This window comes from Periplaneta americana, chromosome 5 (genome assembly GCF_040183065.1).
Source record: "Periplaneta americana isolate PAMFEO1 chromosome 5, P.americana_PAMFEO1_priV1, whole genome shotgun sequence".
Lineage (NCBI taxonomy): Eukaryota > Metazoa > Arthropoda > Insecta > Blattodea > Blattidae > Periplaneta > Periplaneta americana.
This window is the reverse complement of record NC_091121.1, coordinates 185,168,955-185,193,554: the sequence shown is the minus strand read 5'-3', so window position 1 is coordinate 185,193,554 and position 24,600 is coordinate 185,168,955. Positions and strand designations below refer to the sequence as shown.

At 36.3% G+C, this 24,600-nt stretch overlaps 1 protein-coding gene across 3 annotated transcripts in view; it reads right to left on the bottom strand.

Annotated features, from left to right (window-relative positions):
* The window catches only part of LOC138700324 (ninein homolog), a 108,547-nt gene that overhangs the window by 34,855 nt on the left and 49,092 nt on the right, over positions 1 to 24,600 (bottom strand). For all 3 annotated transcript variants that reach the window (XM_069826867.1, XM_069826868.1, XM_069826869.1), the window contains one exon: positions 15,917 to 16,036. In XM_069826867.1, the coding sequence (XP_069682968.1) occupies positions 15,917 to 16,036 (120 nt within the window). The remainder of the gene's footprint in view (positions 1 to 15,916; positions 16,037 to 24,600) is intronic.

Here is a 24,600-nt window from a genome sequence, read left to right as displayed (position 1 = left end):
AATTTTCGCTCGTGTCAAAATTCAAATCTATTCATCATCCTTGTTCATCATATGTCATAAGGGGCAATGAAATGGTATGCAATACTGCCAGCTAGTGGATGACTGTAACTGGATGAATTGGAAATCAATAATTGGTCATCATTTAAAAAAAAATTACTTCTAGTCATATTTTTGAAGGGAAATGTATGGTACCGGTACTGCCAATTACTTATTTCCAAGGCTTTGACAGATTAGATTTTATTTAAAGTCATTAGTATTGATACAATACCATGGACAGTGATTTAAAACATAAGTTGTTAACTGGGGACTCAAAGTATTCACCAATACTATAAAAGAAATTATTAATCATCCAGCATTTTAAAACATATTGTGACGGCCACGTGAGATTCGATCTCACGTCCAGCAGAAAGAAGTGCAAGGTCGGCCGTGATGGGCGGGTTGCGCGTGCATCTGCTTCCTGGGTAATGTGTTGTGGCAGAGAGAGGAGAGGGAGCGACCGCGGCAGAGATGGGAGATATCCAGATTATTCGAGATCACGAACTCTCCAAAAATTATGGTTTGGTTATAAAAGAGAAGACGCAAGTGAACGTCAGTCAGTCAGTAAGGCAGTGTTAAAGTCAGTGGACAGCAAGCCAGCCAGTCTTGGGTAGCAGTGAAGCCAGCTTTGGGACCGAAGTTCCGTCCGTAACTGTGGAGCTGGAAGTCCTAAGTTTAAGTTTGAGTGCAGTGGACCGCAGTTGGGGGACCTGAGTTCAAAGTTCAGCGAATTGTCTCTGAAGGTCTGGGGTTCGAGATACTGTGAACTCGAGTGACTGAGCTAGAAGAGCTTACTAGCCAAGGCAAACGAACTGAGAACTGAGAACAAAACATTTTTAATACAAATTATTTGTATGTCATGTGCACATTAGTTAACATTAGTTAGTGAACATTAGTTAAAATTAACAGTTCATTGTTGTTCTCAATAAGCCAAGTAAATTGTCATTGTCGTCTGTGGAGTGCAATAACGAATACTGTGTTGCTGTGCGGAGAGCAAATCCCATTGTTGACGGGAGTGGAATTAAATTGTAGAAAGTGATTATTATTGTTGCTTTAAATAAAAGCTACATTGTTGTTTGGAATAAATTTACAATATTATAGCTAACAGTGTTTGCAGACTTACCTAATCTAAATAATTGATTAAATGGCGATCTTACGCGTGTTAATTATGTAAGGATGTGCGGCTTACAGCTGTTTCGGTGCTACTTGACACCATCCTCAGAGCCTTCTGTGTTTCGGCGTCATCTCAACTTCGCTGCCTGTTGTGTGGGTGCATTCGTGTGATGAAGTGTTGTGTCAAATAGTGTGTGTTCTGAAATTGATCTGTGTTTTGAGTATTTGGTTAGGGTGTGTTTTCGTGTGTCTGTATATTTCATATTGTTCTAGTGTGTTGAGTTTTTGGTTTTTGGGTTGTATGTGTAGGATTTCCATGTCTGTATTTATGTTATTGTATGTGTGGTTAGCATTAGTTATGTGTTCGACATATGTAGATGTATTGTGTCCTCTGGTTATTGCTTTAATGTGTTCATTGTATCGAGTTTGGAATGATCTGCCTGTCTGTCCAATGTAGAAACTGTCGCAACTATTGCATGTGAGTTTGTATATGCCTGTGTGGTTGTATTTATTTGTTTGTGTTGTTTGTGTGTTGAGATGTCTTTGCAGTGTGTTTTCTGTTTTGTATGCTATGTTGTATTTCTGTTTTCTGAACGAGTAAGATCGCCATTTAATAAATTATTTATATTCAAGTGTTAAAAGTAGTGTACGAAAGGTTCAACATGGATTACCTAATCTATTAAACATAAATGCTGCCTTGGACACGAATTTTTTTTGTTTCCAGTCTAACATTAGATTCAATCAGGTGAAAACTGTATCTGTCTGAGAAAACTTGTTTCTCTTGTAGTTACTATTTCAAAAAATTTAGCTTGCACTTATAAACGTCAATAATAAACCTGGATAAACCTCAGTCCTTGCCATATGTTTACAAAGAAGAGTCACTGGAGATTAGTTAGGAATCTCTTACCGTAAGAGCAAACATGACATGAACTACTCACGAAATATAACTCGTAGCAAAGGGGGAAAAGTGGATGAAGAAAAGTCTGAACAGTACATTTGATTACTGCATCCTTGAAATAAATATGTGAGCTCCAAGTTCTTGGCCCATATGTCCTCTCTGAGGGACTTACTTCAGATCTCATGGAAGGCAGATATAAGGATGTAAACACAGCAGAACACACATGCTGCTAACCAAGTATGAAAGACAACTTCCTTGGTCACAGTTTATGTATTTCAGGCGTCTATTAGCAGCACTGGTGACAAGGGGTTGAACGTGAAACTTACCAAGTTACATCCTACATGAGTTACACGAGTTGGGATTCGGATTTTAGTTTTATGGGACTCTTTAACCTTATCACCGAGGTCAAAGATGTAACATACAAATTAAGATGGGATTGGAAAAGCCTCAGTAATTTTCAATGGGTGGCCAGGACGTTTCTTCTAGGGCTCACTTTGACATTCATTGTGGCGCCTTGGTAAAATAATAAGGAAAAACAACAAGCAAAATAGTAAGAAATGTCTGCAGTAACTTTTAAAATTATCTATGCCAACTAATTGATTAGTTACAGAATTCACTATCTGAATCGCAACATCATTTATCTATACAAAGTGTTTCAGATTTAATGTTTAATATTTCAGGGCGACATTTGCTGGCTAATTGAACAGCCTATATCCAATGTTGAATGGTTTGATAATGAAACTCCTTAAGGATAGAAGCATTATACAGAGCGTTCGCCTACGGGTGGGGCCAGGAAAGCGGCCTGTCTGCGGTGTTGCTTGCGGGAATCGTCTATCCGCAAGCTTCCGCTTTCTATACTATACTCTGTAGAGTTTTAAATTATAAAAGTTTAGCAGCAGTAAGGACTGATGTTTTTGAAACACTAACTTCCTGTGAAACACTTCTTAAGAGATTTATTAGGAGAGCATGTAAATGATGCACGGATTTCATCAATTTTTTCTCCCGTCAAAACTCTTCGCTTTCGCTTAGGAATTGTAGCATTTATCGACCCTGTTGTCCTTCATTTGTTAACAAGACGTCTAACAGTTTCTCTACCCTGAATTGCAGCACCCGGATATTTCACTTCAAATTGCCTACGCACCTCTCTACATGACTCTGTTTTCACATATGCATCATACATTAAAAACTCTCTGTTCAAGCGTGAATTTTGCATTTTGCATTGTTAACAAATTTTACACAATGCTGAATATTTAAGCAACTGTGTCAAGAAACTGCACTGTACGTGTTAAATACTGCAACAGCTGGCTCACAAAGCGGTGTATCAGTACATGCCGCATTCCTGGCCTCACCCGTAGGCGAACGCTCTGTACATAATGATATATTTGGTTGTCATAACAAAGACAATAATGAATAATTTCAAGGGAAAAATAGTTCCAGAGCTGGGTATTGAACCCGGGAACTTTGGCTGAGCATGTCAACCTCTACCGACTCAGTTACCCAGGAACTGTACCAGACTCTGGTTCAATATTTCCCTTTATATCCACATACCTCAAGTGGATTGACAGGCTGTCAAAGACCCAACATTGAGTGCACACAAACGCAACTTGAATTGTGATTTTCTGTTAACGAACAGTGATGTACATTATGCAATAATTTCCCTTGAAATTATTCAAATCAGCTTCACAGGAAGCTATACCTGAAAGCCAGATTTGCATAATATATGTCACTGTTCAATAACAGAAAACCACAATTCAAGTCACACAGGGTTTAGTGTTTGCATAGGCTTCCAGGGCTGGTATACATGGTCTCTGGATAAACTTCGGGGCTTATACCGCGTTGTCTTGGTGTTGGTGGCTGACGTTTCGACCTCTGTGTTGTGGTCATCTTCAGAACTGAGCAAATCGGATCTTTATCAACTCAGCTCTGAAGATGACCACAACACAGTGGTCGAAACGTTAGCCACCAACACCAAGACAACGCGGTATAAGCCCCGAAGTTTATCCAGAGACCACACAGAGTTTGTGTGCATTCACTGTTGGGTCTCTGTAGGCCTGTCAGCCCACTTGAGGTATGTGGATATAAAGGGAAAAATTGAGCCCATGTCTGGTACAATGAAAGAGTAATGGAAAGGAGAAAAATTCTCTCCGGCGCCGGGATTTGAACCCGGGTTTTCAGCTCTACGTGCTGATGCTTTATCCACTAAGCCACACAGGATACCCACCCCGGTGTCAGATAGAATCGTCTCAGTTTAAGTTCCAACTCTTGGGTTCCCTCTAGTGGCCGCCCTCTGCACTACGTCATAGATGTCTATGAACGTAGGACTGAAGTCCACACATGTGCTGAGGTGCACTCGTTATGAGTGACTAGTTGGCCGGGATCCGACGGAATAAGCGCCGTCTTAAATCACGAAGTGATTTACGCATATCATATATATTATTTTAATGTACCGAAGTACATATGATATTTCCATGCAGATATTCTGCGTCATCATACAATGAAAGAGTAATGAAACGGAGAAAAATTCTCTCCGGCGCCGGGATTTGAAGCCAGGTTTTCAGCTCTACGTGCTGATGCTTTATCCACTAAGCCACACCGGATACTCACCCCGGCACCAGACAGAATCGTCTCAGTTTAAGTCTGGTAGCTCAGTCGGTAGAGATTAACGCACTCAGCCAAAGATTCTGGGTTCGACACCCGGTCCCAGAACAATTTTCCCTTAAAATTATTCAAATCAGCTTCACGGGAAGCTATACTTGAAAGCCAGATTTGCATAAAGACAGTAGTGTTTGTAATCCTTAAGAAGGAATAATTATTTTTTATGTGTCTTTTCTTCAAATTATTTCACTTTACCTTTTTGTATATGTACTGATTTCCTAAAACGTAAATGAAGAACTGAACAAGTTCTTTAGGAAACCTGGTGTGCTAAAGAACATTTGTTAAAAGAGAGAGAGAGAGAGAGAGAGAGAGAGAAATAACTCGTCTGGCCTTAATTAAGGATGACCACGAGGATCCGGAAATTAATAGCAAACAAATATAATCCATTAAATATGAATATTGTTATAAATATAAAATGTAATTATTAAGCACCATTGATTATCAATTATAAAATAAAATCTTAGAAGATGACTATAAAATTATATTTATAAAAAAAAGATTTTATTTAAAATTAGCATATCCTTAATTAAGGCCTTCTGAGTGGTATAAATGAAATTGTATAATCTGCAGGGAATCTTTAGGAATTTGCGAGATGATTTTTTGAATTTCAAAAGATGATATTGATAATTGTTTTAAAAATTATATGTAAATTTTGGTAAAGAACTCCGAGCACCAAAAAATAAACCTGTCACTGACCAATTGAAGAGAGGGATGTTATACTTGGAACTAAGTTAGGGAATACAAGGCTCATAAATGGTCCTCTTTTCATGATCAACCTGATGAGCTTGGTTTAGATCTCTCTTCGTGCATATAGTTGGATCTATGATAATAATAAAACCGTAACCACACAATATTTAATATAGGTACAGATGTCGAGTCCAAGTTTTTCCATTCCTAAATATTAAACCCGAAACATTCTATATATACATTTCTTGCCAGAAGTATATGTTAGTAAGCTACTATCAGAAGAAAAATATATACAGGGAGAAAGAGAGAAAGCACTGAAGCTCATGGCAGTATAACTATGGTATTGTTTTGGCATCACTGGCTTTGCAAAAGGAAAGCATAAGAAGAAAAACCGAAGCCCAACAGATGCATTCTGGAAGTCCAACCACCTGAAGATCCAGTTATACTTACAACTGATGCAGTATCTGCACCACGCCCATGCCTACAATTCTAACGACCCTGACACTATTAACTGGAAGTACTGGGGACAAGTACCGAGCTGTGGACTTCATCGCCAGCATCCAGAGTCCAGCAGAACCAGCGTGCAACCTAATACAGAGTATCATTGTCAGGGTATATCTAGTGCCTTGTTGTTATTGTAGGTTAATATATTCCTTAGGGACCGGAATTGTCAAGAAACAGGAGTATTATGAGGGGATATTTGTAAGTTGTAGATAGAATATAAAGGCAAAGTAAGGAAAAAATATTTATAAATATATTTTTGTAATTAATTATTGAATTCTATTTATTTAAAGACCAACTGCTATTCAACTCCAGACACAATGCATCCTATACAGAGTGATTTATATAGAACTGACACATTTATTTCTTTAATCATTCCGTTGGAAATTCATTCAATGACCCAATTTTAGCACCAAATTAAGCAAAATGTTCTGGAGTTTCGATTCCTTGTCACTAGATGCGCAGATGTTTATGTTTTATTCCTATTGTTGGCATCTGTTTTCGACATTTTGTTTTAGTCACTGAAAATGCAGTACACATTAAATCAACGACTCTTCCTTGTGAAGCAATACTGGATTACGAATTCAATTACAGCTACTCAAAGGGCATACCAGAGAGAATTTGGTGTTCGCAATCCTCCCAAAAGAAACACAATACTGGGACTGGTAAACAAATTGGAAACAACTGGATCTCTGGTGAGTGAAAAGGGCAAGCATCGCTCATCTAGGCTTCCCACGGTTGTTGCTGACGTAAGAGCACGACTGGAGCAGTCACCCAAAAAATCATTAAGACGTTTGTCGCAGGAGACAGGGTACACCTACTCAATGTGTCAGAGAGCTGCGAAAAGTGCAGGCCTGAAGCCAAGTTTCTTTGACGACCGAATAATTTCCAGGAACCTGTGGCCACCGAGATCTCCGGATTTGACAATGCCGGGCTTACTTAAAAGACAGGGTTTACATCACACATTCCCAGACATTGGACGATCTGAAGCACAACATCACACAGGAGATTCAATCTATTGACAACAGAGTCCTCCAACGAGTGGCCAGTAACATGGGACGACGTGTTGAGTTGTGCCTTATGCAGGATGGAGGACATTTTCAACATTTGCTATAGAGGTAAATAATCTCCCAAAATTCCTCTACATTTTAGGTATAATAAGTTGTCGCTAGCACAATTCGTTTTCAAACAATTAATGAAAGAAATGTGTCAGTTCTATATAAATCACTCTGTAGCTTATGTGACTGGTACTCAGTCAATAAATTAGTATTAAACTGTAACAAAACTAACATAATTCAATTTAAATCCTGTCCAAATTCAACCTCGCAAATTTCTAGCGCAATAATTAACAATAGATCCATATTAGAAACAACAACAACCAAACTTCTTGGCTTAAAAATCGATAATGTGTTAAATTGGAAAAATCATATTAAAGAAATTACCCCCAAACTAAATTCAGCTTGTTTTGCTATTAGATCTAAGCAAAAGATAGTAAATATCAATACCTTAAAAACAATATACTTTGCATACTTCCACTCGGTAATGAGTTTTGGAATAATATTCTGGGGAAATTCCACAGATAGTAACAGTATATTTCTATTACAAAAAAGAGGAATTAGAATAATAGTAGGTGCCAAATCTAGGGAATCGTGTAGGACTATTTAAAAAAAAAACTACAAATAATGCCCATGGCTTGTCAGTATATCTTTTCATTAATAATCTTCCTCTTATGTAATCGTGAAAACTTTGTAACTAATTCAACAGTTCATAGCATAAATACACGTCAAAAAATTACTTTCATACTCCATCGGCAAGTCTATCGTGCTATCAAAAAGGAGTGCGTTATATGGTAGTAAAAGTTTTTAATAGCCTCCCTATAGATATAAAAAATGAAACTCAAAACAAAAGATTATTTAGGGCCAAATTAAAGAAGTACCTAATTTCTCACGCCTTCTATTCTGTAGGTGAATTCATGACATTCAATAACTCTTCATGAAATTGATAGTAAAACTTTGTGTTGTACTAGTAGACTATATTGTAAACCTCGTCTGTATATATTTCATCTAGACTGTGACTATAAATTAAGACTTTATAATAATATTAAGTTTTTTTACTTGTTCCATATTCTACCTGTAAGCAATGTATGAATACCATGGAATGTTAATAAATAGAATACAATACAATACTTTATCACATTTTCTACTTAGATTCAGATTCAGAGACATTTGTGTAAAAGCACGCAATTGGTTCAAAGAGTAATAGCTATGTAGCCAATTCTGCCTGACGTTACCTCATTCAAGGACAGGATTCTATATCGTGTTGTAAATCTATGACACAGGGCCTCCCCTTAAGAGTTATATTTCCCTTCCAAAAGCAGCAAAGAATTTTTGTCTCTAAAAATCCATTGCTCTCGTGTAAGTCTGAACTTAGCAGGCAAATGGCAAGAACCATCAGACTACTGAAGGAAAGTACACGATTCACCAAATTTGAGCCAAGAAATGATGGAGGTAACGAAGACGAAAATGATGGCGAGATAATGAAAAGTAGAAGAGAGGAGGAGATTAAAAAGAGTGTGTCGGTAGTAAATAGCAGAAGAAAATAGGAGAACTCTAAGTATCATTTTTGCCCGTGGAAAATTCAATTTAAATTCTTCTAAATGTCAATCCAGGCTTCGAAAGAACAGCTAACACTTTTGACGATGATGATGATGATGATGATGATGATGATGATGATAAGAAGAAGAAGAAGAAGAAGAAGTAAAAGAAGGACTGATGAAATGGTGGCAGAAAAAATATGAGTATCCTGAGAAAATCTGTTCCAACAGTCACTTTGTTCACAACAAATTCCATTTGAATCCACTAATGAAATGGTGGCAGAAAAAATAAGAGTATCCTGAGAAAATCTGTTCCAACAGTCACTTTGTTCACAACAAATTCCATTTGAATCCACTAATGAAATGGTGGCAGAAAAAATAAGAGTATCCTGAGAAAATCTGTTTCAACAGTCACTTTCTTCACAACAAATTCCATTTGAATCCACTAATAAAATGGTAGCAGAAAAAATAAGAGTATCCTGAGAAAATCTGTTCCAACAGTCACTTTGTTCACAACAAATTCCATTTGAATCCACTAGAGTTGAATCTAAGCCCCCAGCATGGAAAGTCATTCAGTTAATAGTGTACCAAATTCAGTGTTAGTCCTGGAGGATAGAGAATTTGGTCATATGGTTGTCTTGATATTTTCTATAAGTTCCTCTATAAAATGCAGGCTTTTTTTTTTTGTTGCATTAAAATCTTTATAAACAATATATTATTACGATGTACCGAAGTACATATGATATTTCCATGCAGAAATTCTGCGTCATCATATGACGAAGGATAGGTGGAGTGGAGAAAAATTCTCTCTGGCACCGGGATTTGAACCCGGGTCTTCAGCTCTATGTGCTGACGCTCTATCCACTGAGCCACACCGAATTCCCATTCCGATGCCGGATTGAATCCTCTCAGTTTAAGTTCCACCTCTTAGGTTCCCTTTAGTGGCCAACCCTCGTGCATTGCGTCACAGATGTGTGACAGTGGCACAATGTCCAACACACTATGTGCAGAGGTGCACTCATTATGAGTGACTGAGTGGCCGGGATCTGACGGAATGAGAGGGAACCTAAGAGGCAGTGGAGCTTAAACTGAGAGGATTCAATCCGACATCGGAATGGGAATCCGGTGTGGTTTAGTGGATAGAGCTTCAGCACATAGAGCTGAAGACCCGGGTTCAAATCCCAGTGCCAGAGAGAATTTTTCTCCGCTCCACCTATCCTTCATCATTTATAAACAAGGTAATTGGGAGGACAAAATTAAGTTGCAGTAATAAAACTTCACTATATTAATCAAATAAATAATGGCTCACAAATGTTACGTACAGTACCCTGAATATAGGAAGTTGCTACGAAAAGGGAAGTAGCACAGCCAACAAAGGGGAACCCATCAGAGCTAAACTATGTGAACAAAGGGGTGTAAAGCCATTTCCCTCCATTGTACATTTATTCATTATATAAACACTGTGAGCACAATATGTTATGCACACTTAGCGAACCGTGCAACTTCCTAGCTTACAGAATCTCACACAATTACATTAAAGAGCATCGTAATTAGAGCCCGGATGTTTAGGCATTTATTTTGGTTAAAACAGGCAGGCATATAGGCACTAAAAATAGTAAAAATTGGCAGTGAAATAGGCATTTATTATTCATGGAAACAGACAAAAAAAAATAGACAAATACTTAATAAGCTATCCCATACGGTACTCACTTTCCTTGGTTACATGTCACAACAAGATGCTTTTTTAAGTTGTCAACTGTCATAGTGAGCCGCCTGTCAGAGAGAATGTTTTTCATGGTGGAAAAAGATCTTTCTACTCCTATTGAAGTGACTGGAGCAAACTTAAAACAACTTATTTCAGAAGGACTGTCTCTACTTTCTTTTAGAGATCGAGAAAAACTGACTGTGTATTGTCTCAAAAAGAGGGGTGTGACAAGGGATTAGAGACTTCAAAGTACGCGTGACTTGTGCGTGCAAGCGACAACAGTAACGGGACCTGGAGACTTGCTTTTAATATTTCCCTCATCCCCTTTCTTTCGCTGGTAAACCCTGAAGTGACCTGAGCACTGAGGGTTATACTGTTCAAACATCTTTGTTAAGTGGCATAAAAGATGGAATCGGTAGGGGAGAAAAGTTTACGACTTCTTGGAAACATATGTATTGCTGGAGAATAAGATTCTCAGCAAATATTTGTGTGAGGTGAATATATATTTTTAATTTGTACAACAGTTCTTTTTTGTTTTTTGATATAATTTATGTTGTTTATTTTAAATGCATTAAAGATATAGAAAATGTACAATAACAACGTAAAAAGGCTAAAAAAAAAAGGCATTTTACCTTAAAATAGGCAACAGGAGCTAAAATAGGCAAAAAAAAGGCAAAATAAAAATTGGACCTATCGCCCCCAAATGTGTGGAAACGTGTTTATCTGTAATAGATCTTTCATACATACACTCAGTTAAAAAAAAAAAAAAAGGCATTTTGCCTAACATCCAGACTCTAATCATAATCTATGAAACCTCTTGGCTGCTGAGTTCTTTATGAGGAAATTAAACTAACTGTTCTTTCACACAGAATTGAAACATTTAAAATAAATAGTCTTTGCAAACAGGTAAAAAGTACATCATATGTTAATGTAATACTTGTACTTATCAATTAATGGTAAGTATAGGATTTATTTTTGCAAGGAGTATTTTTGTACTGGTACATTAAAATTAAATAACATTTTATTATAAATTAGCAAATATCAGACAAAAAGTAATATTAGTGAGTATTACGTTACTTCAAGGTACATATAAAATAAGTGTAAATTTTTTGTTATGAATGACTACCAGCAATTATGCAGTGGTTAACAGACAGGATGGTTTCTTGGACTCTACTAATGTCAGTGCTAAGGTGTGTGTGTGTGTGTGTGTGTGTGTGTGTGTGTGTGTGTGTGTGTGTGCACCTCTAAGACATACTACTTCCAATAGTAGAATGGCACTCAAGAATGAAGACAGAATTAAACTTTGACGTAGATATGCGAGGAATCGTTGGTAAACTGTGTTAAGACCTCTTATTCTGGAAATATTTATGTACTGGTAGTAATTTTTTGGACAAGTAGATTTTCAAAAGAGTGCAAAAAAGTCCATGCTACACAAATTCTAGAAGAAATTTATTCTATTCTCAAAATAAAAACATAATACAATGTCGAAGAGAATAGAATCTCTAGTAGATCACAGAGGTCATGGATTGATTTTTAACATTACAGTAATACTATTCTGTTTTAAATGGGGGGAATCATAAATGGTAGTCTTCACGAAAAGATTTCCACATATAATACAAAGTTTGTACAAGATCAAAAAATTCTATTCAACACATCTACAAAATACCTTGGTGTTCATCTGGATAAAAGACTGACTTTCAGACAACATACTGTCACTACTAGAGAGAAAGCATTCTAGCTATACATATCACTTTATCCTGCACTCAAGAGCCATAACCCAATGAAGACAAATCTACTGCTGCATACATCCCTAATTCGATCCATGCATGTGAAATGTGGGCAACAGCCCATACACATCACCAGAAATGCCTACAACGTTGTGTCTGTCGAACAATGACAGCTATCATATTCAAAAGTCCAACTTTATGGAGACTTGAGGATCATCTAATTCAGTGATTACATTGAAATAATTAGACAAAAGTTCATCAATTCTCTGAGAACACATCCTAATCCATTATTAATGGAACTCTATAAAGAATGTTAGAAATCATGAACTAAGACAGAGGAAAGAATACAGTAAATAACAACACACTATTCTTCACTTGTGGTGAAGGAGTTGGTTAGAGCTTAAGTAAAAAATTAATCATTTATTATTTGCAACCAAGACCTCTTCAAGTGATATCTCTATTCCGTGCTTTTTGCTTCAGTAAAGTCTCATTTTACAAACCTATGGATCAACAATTGGCTCTCTTCTGACAAAGGAAAAATTTTACAGTCTGTACAAAAGAAACCAAATGACCTGGAAATGTACAAAAACTTGCCCAGACATGTTCAAACATTTTTAACAAGAGCCAGAACAGGTCACATTGTCACTCAATTGTACCTACACTGATTTCACATTTCTGATACTCCTACTTGTCTGTGGTGTAATAATCATGATGAAGATCTGGAACACATTCTTCTATACTGTCCATCCATAAACCACAAAAGAAGTAAATTAAAATCATCAATACCGGTTGCAGAAGACACAGCCCTGCAGTATATATTGACTACACCCCAACTCTGGCTACTAGCAACAGGCATCTATAATGAACACCGTTCAAAATACCCCTCATTTCTCGTGAAAACAACTGAATAGACTACAGTGGACTATAGTGGACTTTATGTTGTCAGCAAACAGCTGGATACATTACAAAGATTGATTGTAACAAACTTTTGGAAAATGCAAGGGCATAATAGTGGCCTGATACTTCTAGCATTACATTTCTGACAAAAAAAAATATATTCTTGTTTCTATGGCGACAAGTACAGACCCAAAAACAAAATTTGGGCCACCTGCATTTTCCAAGTTCCAGTTATAACATACTGTCCAAATTTTGTTTCTGGGTCTGTACTATAACCCTTGTCACACTCCAACAATTCATCATCATCATCATCATCATCATCATCATCATCATCATCATCATCATCCATTACGAGTATAATTTAGACTCACCACCTGTAGTGCATTTCAAATAGCTTCTGACGAATTAAGTAGTTTACACTTCTCAGTACTAGTGACATCTATAAGCCATACTCGTAGAGTTGGGTCGAATAATGGTAAGTTAAGGGTCCTGCCACTGCACAAAAATTTTTCAACGACATTCACCCTAGAACTCTGCCAACATTCCTATTTGTTGATGATACTTTGATTTGGAGGTTACAAACTCCCGACATTCTGTTGATCACAGCAGGGTAGTGACACCTCACAACTTCACATACTTGATCCAATTCAGAGCAAATTTTGGCATTAGTAGAACATTCTAGTAATACATTTACATACAGTATCATCTTATGCCCTATACAAATTTATCTAACTATCAGTTGAGGTGCTGCACTATGGGACCCACTGCCTTCTATTGTTAGAACTATACATTAAGATTTTATTTTTCATTACAGATCTGATTGTGTATGATTTTCGAGGAGTTGTTTATAGATAATTAACTCACTGTTGGACTTGTGCGTCGGTCAATCTATTAATCATCATTTTCACAGTATTCTAAGTTGATGAAGTTGATGACTGATTGTGTTTTTTAAAAGATCAACTAACAATTAACATATGCTTGCTACCGACTGATCAAAGTTAACAGATATAGTTTACTTCTTTGTAAATTATAGTCATCCTCAACAAAATTTATCTTCAAGGCTTACATCTGCATTGATTCAACTGAACCAGTTTGATGCTGTCCCAGTACTGACTATCCCCTTACTCCCTACTTCACATATTTCTCTAGCTGTTAACTTTGCACTTATGTTTTTTATTTAGAAAATGCAAAATCATTCTGAAGCGCAATTCTGTTATTCCTATAAGGACACAGAATAAGCTGTAAAAACAGTTTTTCCCTATCTTATCCCATTAAGGAAAAATGTCATTTTATTTTTTTTTTTAATTTCTAACATAAAAATAAAATTTAAGATCTTGGAGTTTCAAATTAACTTCCTTAAGCAGTACCAGTAGGACACTGTTTGTAGTTTGGCACTTAGCTTCATTGATCAGCTTCATTTTGGTGCAAGAATGATGAAAATATCTCAATTCTAAGTATACTTCGTGTTAATTAACATTAGTGCTGTAAGCTGAACATGGAGAAAAATTATCTACATCCTGACGGTATGAAAAATTGTAAAACCAAACACACAGCTTCCTGACTATGAAAAATAATAGTCAAACTCTACCGCCAAATTCGAATTGTTATTACACGAAACATATATAAAATTGACAGAAAGTGAAGGATTGACACTTGCAGAACTGCACTTCCGGTTCAAAGAAAGGGTGTTTCCGGTCAATAAAAACTCAGCTAATTAATTATTAACCAATCATCATAGAGACAAATCTGATATATTTTAAAAAACTAGAAAGTTCAAGCTTTTGAGATGACATAAAAATAAAAAAATAATTTCTTTTTTAAGGAATATGAAAAATTAAGAGTAGATGAGTACCTTAAGGGTCTACTAAAACTAGGAAAAATCAACTCAGATGAGCTGTTAATTTTTTAACAGGGTATATGCACTAAGAAATGTCCCTATAACACGGGTATCACTAAGACCAAGTATTACAGATGACATAATGTGTGTGATGAATCGATGCATTTTAAGAATTAGGAAGAGCTAAATTATGGGATTTGGTTTATGAAACCAAGACAATATCACTAATCTGCAATCCGATAACATGTTCACTTTATTAAAAACAAAGGGGGTAAGAGATAAGTAGCAGGATAGTTCAATAATTATACATTATGCTTTGGACTGTTCTCACCCATCCTCTGAAATCTAGTCTGATCTACTAATCCAATCCGATACCTAATACAATCAGATGTTACTACAGTAGAACCTCTATTATCCGTGTTAACGAAGGGGATGGGCTAAACGGTTAATCGAAAAAATCGGATAATCCGTATCATAAAAGATTTTCGTAAATTTAGTGAATATATTTACACGCTCGTAAACTCCTCTATGGCGTTGTACTGAATACGCTAGGTGGTGGATCAGAACTTCATTGATTTAAGATGGTTCTTAACAATGGGTTGTTATGTTGCAAGGAAACTCCTTACCCTAATGGCTGTCTGTCGGAAGATAGGAAGAGTGGACGTTTCATGTTGTAGATTTACGTACTTTATACACTTTATCCCTGATTTTTACTAAATTGCATACAGTTGTGATTCAAATCTTGTATTCTGAGATGAGTCACGGTTTCGCGTTCCCCAAACCACTTTATTTGCACTTTTTGATACTTAGTACAACACAATTTCTTTTGATACCTGTGGAAAAAAAGTTTATATAGAAGTTATAGAGTACAACAACTTGAACAGGAGACCATAGTGAGAAAGCACAAAGTTTTGTAAAAATCCTCTCTCGAAAATATAACATACAGAACTTTGTATATTCCTGTAGAAAAAAGAAGCAAGAGGAAGACAGTCAGATAATCCGACAATCGGTTAATAAAGTGATGGATAATCGGGGTTCTACTGTAGGCTACATACATTTTTTTCAGGTGACCATTATTATAATATGCCTATCTTCTTTTATCTTTTATAAACTTGCACATTTAATTTTTTTTTTTTTTCAAATTATTTGTCTTGAATATACATTACATCTCTCAACAGAATAAATTCATCTCGTACCTAAATTCTAAAATGTTTTAAGACTCTACTTCTTACATACTAAAGTTTCTCCAGTTTTCATGAAATCTTACCTGCTTCAGTTGGCCCTTCAGTTGCTTTGCAGACTTCGGCTTATCCGCCTCTGCAACCGCTACGCTATGAGGATTCTTGTAAAGATTCTCCTTCAGTCGACTTCGTTCTGTCTCGCAAACCTGGTCCACAAAAGTATGCAACGCGGTTTCTCAATATATATTTTGTAATTTGCTTTCAATAAATGACTAACTACAATGATATTTTTTTTCATACATTCATACATTGAACTGTGCCCGAGACTTTCAATGTGGGGGAAACAAAATTTTTTTTTGTCGCTATGAATAAATATTACTTCTGAGTTATGGGACTTCACAATGGTTGGATTGCTGTGTAGTTTGAAAGTTCAACTATATGGTGAAATGGGACGTTCATGATATTTTAGGATTCTGTTTTTTAGTGGTTGACTGGTGGTACTGGTAATGGTAATGGATGGACGTATTTGGTTTGGTTTGGTTGCTAGCATAGTTTCCAATAATGAATAATTGACAACTAAGCACTGGCTTTTCTTCAATGGTCTTGATTTAATTGATACCCATTATCCATCTGTGCATCTCGCACATGTACAGTCTTAGAAAAAAGTCCACACACGACTTGTGACACACAAAATCTCATCTCGAAATTTGGCTGGGAACAAATTGATCATCCCCCCTACAGCCTGGATTTGGCTCTAAGTGACTTTCATCTCTTCCTGCACCTCAAGAAGTTCTTCGGTGGTCAACGTTTTGATGGCGACGATGAAGTGAAAACAGCAGTGCGAGAGTGGTTCACATCGCAATTCTACAATGAGGGGATAGAAAGACTTGTGCCATGACTCGACAATTGCCTCAATAATGGTGGAGATTATGTTGAGAAGTAATTGAAGTGTGGGGAATACAATGCAACAAAAATGGTTTGTAAATATCTTCCCATTTACTTACTACACCCTTTGGAACTTACTTTAAAAACACGCCTCGTAGCAGCATTGCAGCACTGGTGGACCAAGTGTGTGAATCTCAGGGGGATTATGTTGAGAAATAAAGATTCTTTCGTAATAATCCTACGACAATGCTAAAGCAACAGCAAAAACGACTACAGCTTTGGCATGTCACTTCTAAATGAGAACACTTGAGTAATTACACAGTAACATACTCGCAACTGGACGAAAATAATATACATAAAGAGGAGAGTTTATAAAACAAACTTGAACTTTTAATCAAATTCAGAATCTTACGATCTCTCCAATCTGTGGTGCCAAACAACTGATATCTTCTTGATTCCAAAGAATCACAAATACTACATGCTATGCGTACTTCTAACCCACAAAATCTACACATAAGATTTTCTTCATAGAGTTCCATTCTCTACATATGGACTATTGCATATGAAATCGATCAGTAAAAAAACCTCGCATTTTTTAAATACTCTAATTTTTTCCCTATTTGTACAAGGTGCTGAGGACAGTGCATTTTCAAAAATATACCATCGAAAGTCAAACGGTTTTCATACTATTGAGCGACAAATTTAGCGTATTTTATAAAAACAAGCCTCTTTCAGCACTCAGAACTCTGGAACCGTTTACTGCAGAACACTGAACGGGAACTCATTTTGAAGCTGACATTTGGTAGGTTATGTTAAGAAGTAATCCTTATTTTTATTGTATACCGAAAGACAGATAATCTGATTTTACTTACTTTTAGGCTTTTTGTCCATTTGTAAAAATGTAAAAAATATTGAGAAAAACCTTGCATTATTAAGAGGATTCGGCATTGTTTGCTTAGTGGCTCGGCAATAAGTTTCGAGGGTATTAAATAAATTATTTTCACACACCTGGACTTTAACCGCGCAGTACCTCACGCACTGGCCGAGAGCTGAAGATAAGCGAGTTTTGGGCGTCATTTTACTCCTGTGTTTATGAAAACTTGTGATAAAGCTAGCACAGCTATGCTCTACTAGACAAAACATCACGTGTTTGTCTCCTGGCCTTGCTTGTCTCGGCTAGCTCCCGTCTCACAGTCAGCTGGTTACTTCACGCGCGTATTATTTATTTTCTTTATTTGATATTTTCAATACTTTCTTATCAACGTACCACCAGTAAAAAATATATGTTTATTTGTACTTTCAAAGTGGAATCTAACCATATATTTTAAAAATATTTTTTCATGGTCAAAGGCGTCTTAATGAAGAAAAATCTAAATTTCTCCATTTCCATAAAAGTAAGAAAACCTGTTTACATGTCAATATAAACTTTAATTTCTCAGCATCAAAATAAACCACGATTTTGATTATTGACTGAAAGGATTTCGGAGCCACAACAGTTTAAAGTTGCTAATTTTATGAAAATACGATAAATTTAAATATTTTTAATTTAAACACTATGAAGTTCTGATGCCTCAAACTTTGCACAAAGCATTGTATCACAGTTGCCAACAGACAAAAAAAGTTTCATTGCATTTAAAAATTGCAAGGTCAATTTTCTCTATATTTCGGTCGATTTGAGATGGAATAGCCCATATGTTCCCAGAGGAAATAGTGCTCCTTTGTAAGCCAATCATAATCCTCACATAATTTCATTTTAAGGAAAAGATCTGTTTATTGGTGTTGAATAAATAGTGTTTCAAAGCATTGGAAACTATATATTTCATTGTAAGATTAAAACTATAAAATACCAGCTATCATGGATGATTTATTTCATAACATTTTTAACTGCAGAAGTTATTCAATATCAGTGAGACGACAGTAAGGTCACAAACTGGTGAAAAGATGGGGATTAGAAAAGAGTCAGTTATGATTTATTTCTGAAATTCTACATACGAAATAGACTATTACTAGGAGGTATGGACATACATGGTTCTGTAATACTTGTAGTGGAGGTTGAAAAGTTATTTCTTAATTTCACAGCAATAAGGATTAGTCCACTGTGTTACTAGTCAGGAGGGAAAGGAATTGGCCACCCTATTATCTCCTGGCATAGTTGCCTCATGAGCGATGCCTTACTGGTGTCTTCGAACAGTTGACACAACACAGTAATAAGGAGTACGGAGTCTGGGATATATGGACAGGCTTTATTTTTCACAATACACAAAATGTAACACGTCCATACTAATGTAGTAATATGGAAAATAACCAAATAGAAGCCGTAAAAACACAAGATATGTGCAACCACCCATGCCAACTAAAATCAAAATATTTATGCTACATGAACTAATATTACATACATGAATTGTCTGTTTCTAGCTGAGAATTAAATACGATATAATACCAAATCTTTGCGTACCTCCGTGGAATAAGGTTGGATGTAACACTTGGGCAACATGTTACATCCAACCTTTTTCCACAGAGGTACTCAATTGTGTGTGAATACGTGGGGGAAAAAAAATCTGTGCTGTATAAGATATACACAGGCACACAGAATACGTCACACAGTTTCAGGAATTAAACTAGAATTATGATTAAATACGTACTCTTGTTATGAATTCAGTGAAGACATATGTGTCCAATAATATTGTAATTTATTCGACAAACGTTTTTGCTTGTTCGAGCATCTTCAGGTCTTAGGTATAAACATATACGAGGGTGATCCAGGAAATAACGACCGTTCGCGCATACCCGCCGCGCAGCTGACTCCCCTTCCTTGTTTGAAGGTCAACTGGCTTCCTTAACATGTGTTCTCATAATGTTGTGAGTACTGGTTGCAACAAGTCGCCATTGTGCATTTTGTGTTACTTCAAAATGAACGACATGATTGATAATCCCGCCGACTGTGAGGTGAGGAGTGTGATTCGATTTTTGAATGCCCGACATTTGAAGCCTGCAGAAATTTACTGGCAATTGAAAGAAGTGTATGGCGATACTGTAATGAATGAAAGAAATGTGAGAAAATGGTGCGAAATGTTCAACAATGGGCGAACAAATGTCCACGATGAAACTCGACCCGGACGCCCGTCACTCATCACAGAAGACCTGAAGACTAAAGTGAACGACAGAATCTTGCAAGACAGGCGCACATCACTCGACGAATTGCATATTGCCTTTCCTGACATTTCTCGTTCTTTGCTTGGTGAAATTGTGTCGCAACATCTTGGCTACCACAAAATCTGTGCCCGCCCGCACACTGCTGCTTCAACTCGAGAATTGCTGGATCAATTCGGTTGGGAAATCTTTGATCATCCGCCCTATAGTCCAGACCTTGCTCCTAGCGATTTTCACCTTTTCACTAAGCTGAAAGACTTTCTGGGTGGTACGCGTTCTGGAAGTGATGAAGAGTTGAAGGAGACAGTGAACACCTGGCTTAATGAACTGGCGGCAGAGGAGTATAACACGGGAATTCTAAAGCTAGTGAACAGATACGACAAATGTTTAAATGTAGGTGGTGATTATGTAGAGAAGTAAAGGAAGCTTCAGTTATGTAACAGACTTTGTTTTTTCAAATAAATATATTTTTTTTTTTATTATTACAACAAAACGGTCGTTATTTCCTGGATCCCCCTCGTACATGAGAATACATTCTTACAATAGTGTATGCTCGAACGAGCAAAAACGTTTGTCGAATAAATTACAATTTTTACCACAATAAGTCTTGACTGAACTTCAAAACAAAAATACGTATATAAACATAACTTATCGGATCAAACATGTCTTCAAAAATTAGAGTTATGTTTGTTTGAATGTTTGATTTTTGTTTCCATTTACAAATGCGGAGTATGGGCCTATGATATGATGAATAATTAATGAAGGTCATGCAATATATTTTGTGCGAGGTCGTGCGTATTTGCTTGGTTTCCGCACAAAACCAATCCGTGGAAAGTCTAAAATTCCACATTCAGTATTCCTAACCTAACACACATAACAATTTCCCTCTTCTTACCGCTTAAGTGACATATTCATTTTACTGCTTTAGGCCTTTAACATATTATTTTAGAGACGTTCAATATAGTAATAATTATAAATTGGAAACTTACCACTGCATTTTCACCTAAATTGCACTGTTAATTATTGTTTTTAAATATTTGCAAAAATTAAGTAAACTCTACAACTCCACTAAAGTTACTGCATTCGTGATGCAAGTAACATTAAGGAAGCCGTGAAAAAATCAACAAGATTCCAGACTCATCATAGACTGGGGGGAAAAAAAAGACAGACATATATCACGGCCTGCTAGAGTATAGTAAACACAGAAAACATTTTAAAGCAACAATGTTGGATAGATATTTTTGTTTTGCAAATTTGCCGTCATTGAACAGAAACCAAGATGGAGATTTCATTGCAACTAATTAGAAATTCCTCTTTCAGGTATGTAATAAACGATTTTCGCACAAAATAATGTATGATACACGAGCGCTATGTTTTCTTTCAATTCTCGGAAATTAAAAAAGCTCAACTACGTTTCGCTTTTTCAAACTTTTCCTCGAACATCGAAACTTCAACATACCGCTCTTGTAACGCATATTACTATTCTCTTTATATGAAGTGACATTCCGAAATCAGTCCCAACTCTCAACAAATTTTTCACTATACTTCACTCAAAGTGTACCGTATGTGTCTATTATCACTAATAATGCAGAACTCAGAGTTATAAATCAAACAAATTGTCGCACAGGTTTGTAGCTGCTCTTGATGCAGAGATATTACTAAGAGAGGTTATCTGGCACAAACTAATTTTATATGCAACTTCGGCACCCTCATGACTGTTGCAAAACAGTAAAACTTCTATTATACATTTCGCATTTATGCATTTTTCACATTTATTCATTTCTTTTTCTGAGGTCCCAGCAAAAGTCCTATGCGTTCCATGTTAATTTATTTTGAATATATGTTTTTTTGTTTATTAATTCTTTACACTTACACAATCGTATTTTAAATCCCCTGGAGATACAAAACGTCATTTATACGCTTCAAATCAATTTTTATCGAAATTAGGTTTGCCATGAAAATGTAAGAGCGTGAAAATACAGTATGCAATTGTGATCCTGATGAAGGTGACCATGAAGATAGCAATGAAGATGATCATGAAGATAGCAATATTCCTGTTTTGTAAAATCATTATTATTAAGTTTTTTCATTATTATTTTGTAATAAAATAGATATTAACACACTTTTAATATGATATAAGTCTAAATCTGTAACTTTAAATATCTTGTACAATAATAAAATAGACCCATGTATTGTGGGTCCCTATCACCACGGCATGGCGCGTCCTCAGGTTGCGGGTAGAGGAGACGGCGTCCAGATATGGAGGATAGCTGTGAATATATTGAATAAGCAGTCGTGGACAGCCGATAAGGGGTGGTCCTCCAGCTTGGGGATTGGGCAAAGGGCTAACAACCCATCACCCTAAATAACAGCTTGTTACGAACCCCTACAATAAGCCTCGGAATAGGACTGATTCTCTGGCACGACCACAGCAAAGGAATAAGGTTTTGAGATTTGGCACTTGGAACGTAACTAGTCTTTATAGAACAGGAGGGGTAACATTAGTAGCAAAAGAACTAGCTAGATATAGAATAGACTTTGTGGGAGTACAAGAGGTTAGGTTAGATGGGAATGGCATAACACAAATAGGAAATTACTTGTTGTATTATGGGGAAGGAAACAATAATCACCAATTAGGAACAGGATTCTTTGTTCATAAGAGAATAAAATCAGCAGTAAAAAAGGTCGAATTTATCAGTGACAGGTTATCATATTTAGTACTTAAGGGTAGATGGTGCGACATCATAGTTATAAATGCTCACGCCCCTACAGAAGAGAAAGACGACCATATAAAGGATAGCTTCTATGAGGAATTGGAACATACTTTTGATCAGTTACCTAGATATCACATGAAAATTTTATTGGGGGATTTCAATGCTAAAGTAGGACGGGAGGATATTTTTAGACCAACTATTGGAAAAGAGAGCCTACATGTAACTAGTAGTGACAATGGAGTTAGATTAGTCAACTTTGCCACATCGAAAAATTTAATTGTCAAAAGTACAACATTCCCCCATAAGGATATACATAAATATACTTGGACTTCTCCAGATGGATTGACACACAACCAAATAGATCACATCTTGATAGATAAACGGAGACACACTAGTATAGTAGACATTCGAACTTTCAGGGGTGCAGATTGTAATTCTGATCATTATTTGGTAATTGGAGAATTAAGAGAAAGACTATCAGTAGCCAAGCGAGTAGAGCAACAAGTTAATAGTAAATCCCGAAAAGACAAAGTATATGATTATGTCTCGTGACCAGAATATTGTACGAAATGAAATATAAAAATTGGAGATTTATCCTTCGAAGGGGTGGAAAAATTCAAATATCTTGGAGAAACAGTAACAAATATAAATGACACTCGGGAGGAAATTAAACGCAGAATAAATATGGGAAATGCCTGTTATTATTCGGTTGAGAAGCTTTTATCATCTAGTCTGCTGTCAAAAAATCTGAAAGTTAGAATTTATAAAACATATTACCGGTTGTTCTGTATGGTTGTGAAACTTGGACTCTCACTCTGAGAGTGGAACATAGGTTAAGGGTGTTTGAGAATAAGGTGCTTAGGAAAATATTTGGGGCTAAGAGGGATGAAGTTACAGGAGAATGGAGAAAGTTACACAACGCAGAACTGCACGCATTGTATTCTTCACCTGACATAATTAGGAACATTAAATCCAGACGTTTGTGATGGGCAGGGCATGTAGCACGTATGGGCGAATCCAGGAATGCATATAGAGTGTTAGTTGGGAGACCGGAGGGAAAAAGACCTTTGGGGAGGCCGAGATGTAGATGGGAGGATAATATTAAAATGGATTTGAGGGAGGTGGGATATGATGATAGGGACTGGATTAATCTTGCACAGGATAGGGACCGATGGCGGGCTTATGTGAGGACGGCAATGAACCTTCAGGTTCCTTAAAAGCCATTTGTAAGTAAGTAAGTAAGTAATAAAATAGATACTGACGTAATTTAAAGTATATTGTTCTCTTTTTTCGAACAATGTCCACGTTTTTTAAGCTTTGTATCCTCTTTTTTATCGATGTGAATCTGGTCACCCTATTCTTAGGGATATGGAGGGAAAAAAAAAGTTTTACTAAATTATTCGTTATTCTTGTGTTCATTAAAACAAATTCTCGTGTAATTGTTTTTCATCTCTCTCTTACAGCAGGCAGTTTGCTCCTACTATGAAGTTAGAATGCAATACAAGAAGAGCAATATGATGCTGGATATGCTGTTCCTATCGATTTTACAAATTATATGAATGCTACTTGAGATTCAAGGACTCATTCTTTATAATCATTGCTTTGGATGCACTGCAGCCTATTGTCTTATTGTGCTCTCACAGTTCCTAGTTACAATAAAGAAATTTCCTTGAAGCGTCTGCAGAGCAGGAATTTAGTGAGGTAGAAAACAGATGAACGTAAGAGCCCTTTTACAATTTTAAATCTGGGATATGGGACTATTTCAAAAGAAGCGATGCTAAATGATTTTCGTCACCTTCTAAAAATCCGCCAATCTCTGCTAGATTTGAACTTGTTAACTAAAGATTCAATTACAAATACAGTTACCACTAGACTATGAAAGAATGCTTTCGGTTACAAATTTTCTATAAAAGACAGCTCTTAAAAAAAAATGAATTCAAATAATGTGTACAGGAACAGCAACTGCAGCAATTTTTGTATCAGGAATACTAAACTACTGAGAACTAATTCTAACTACAGAG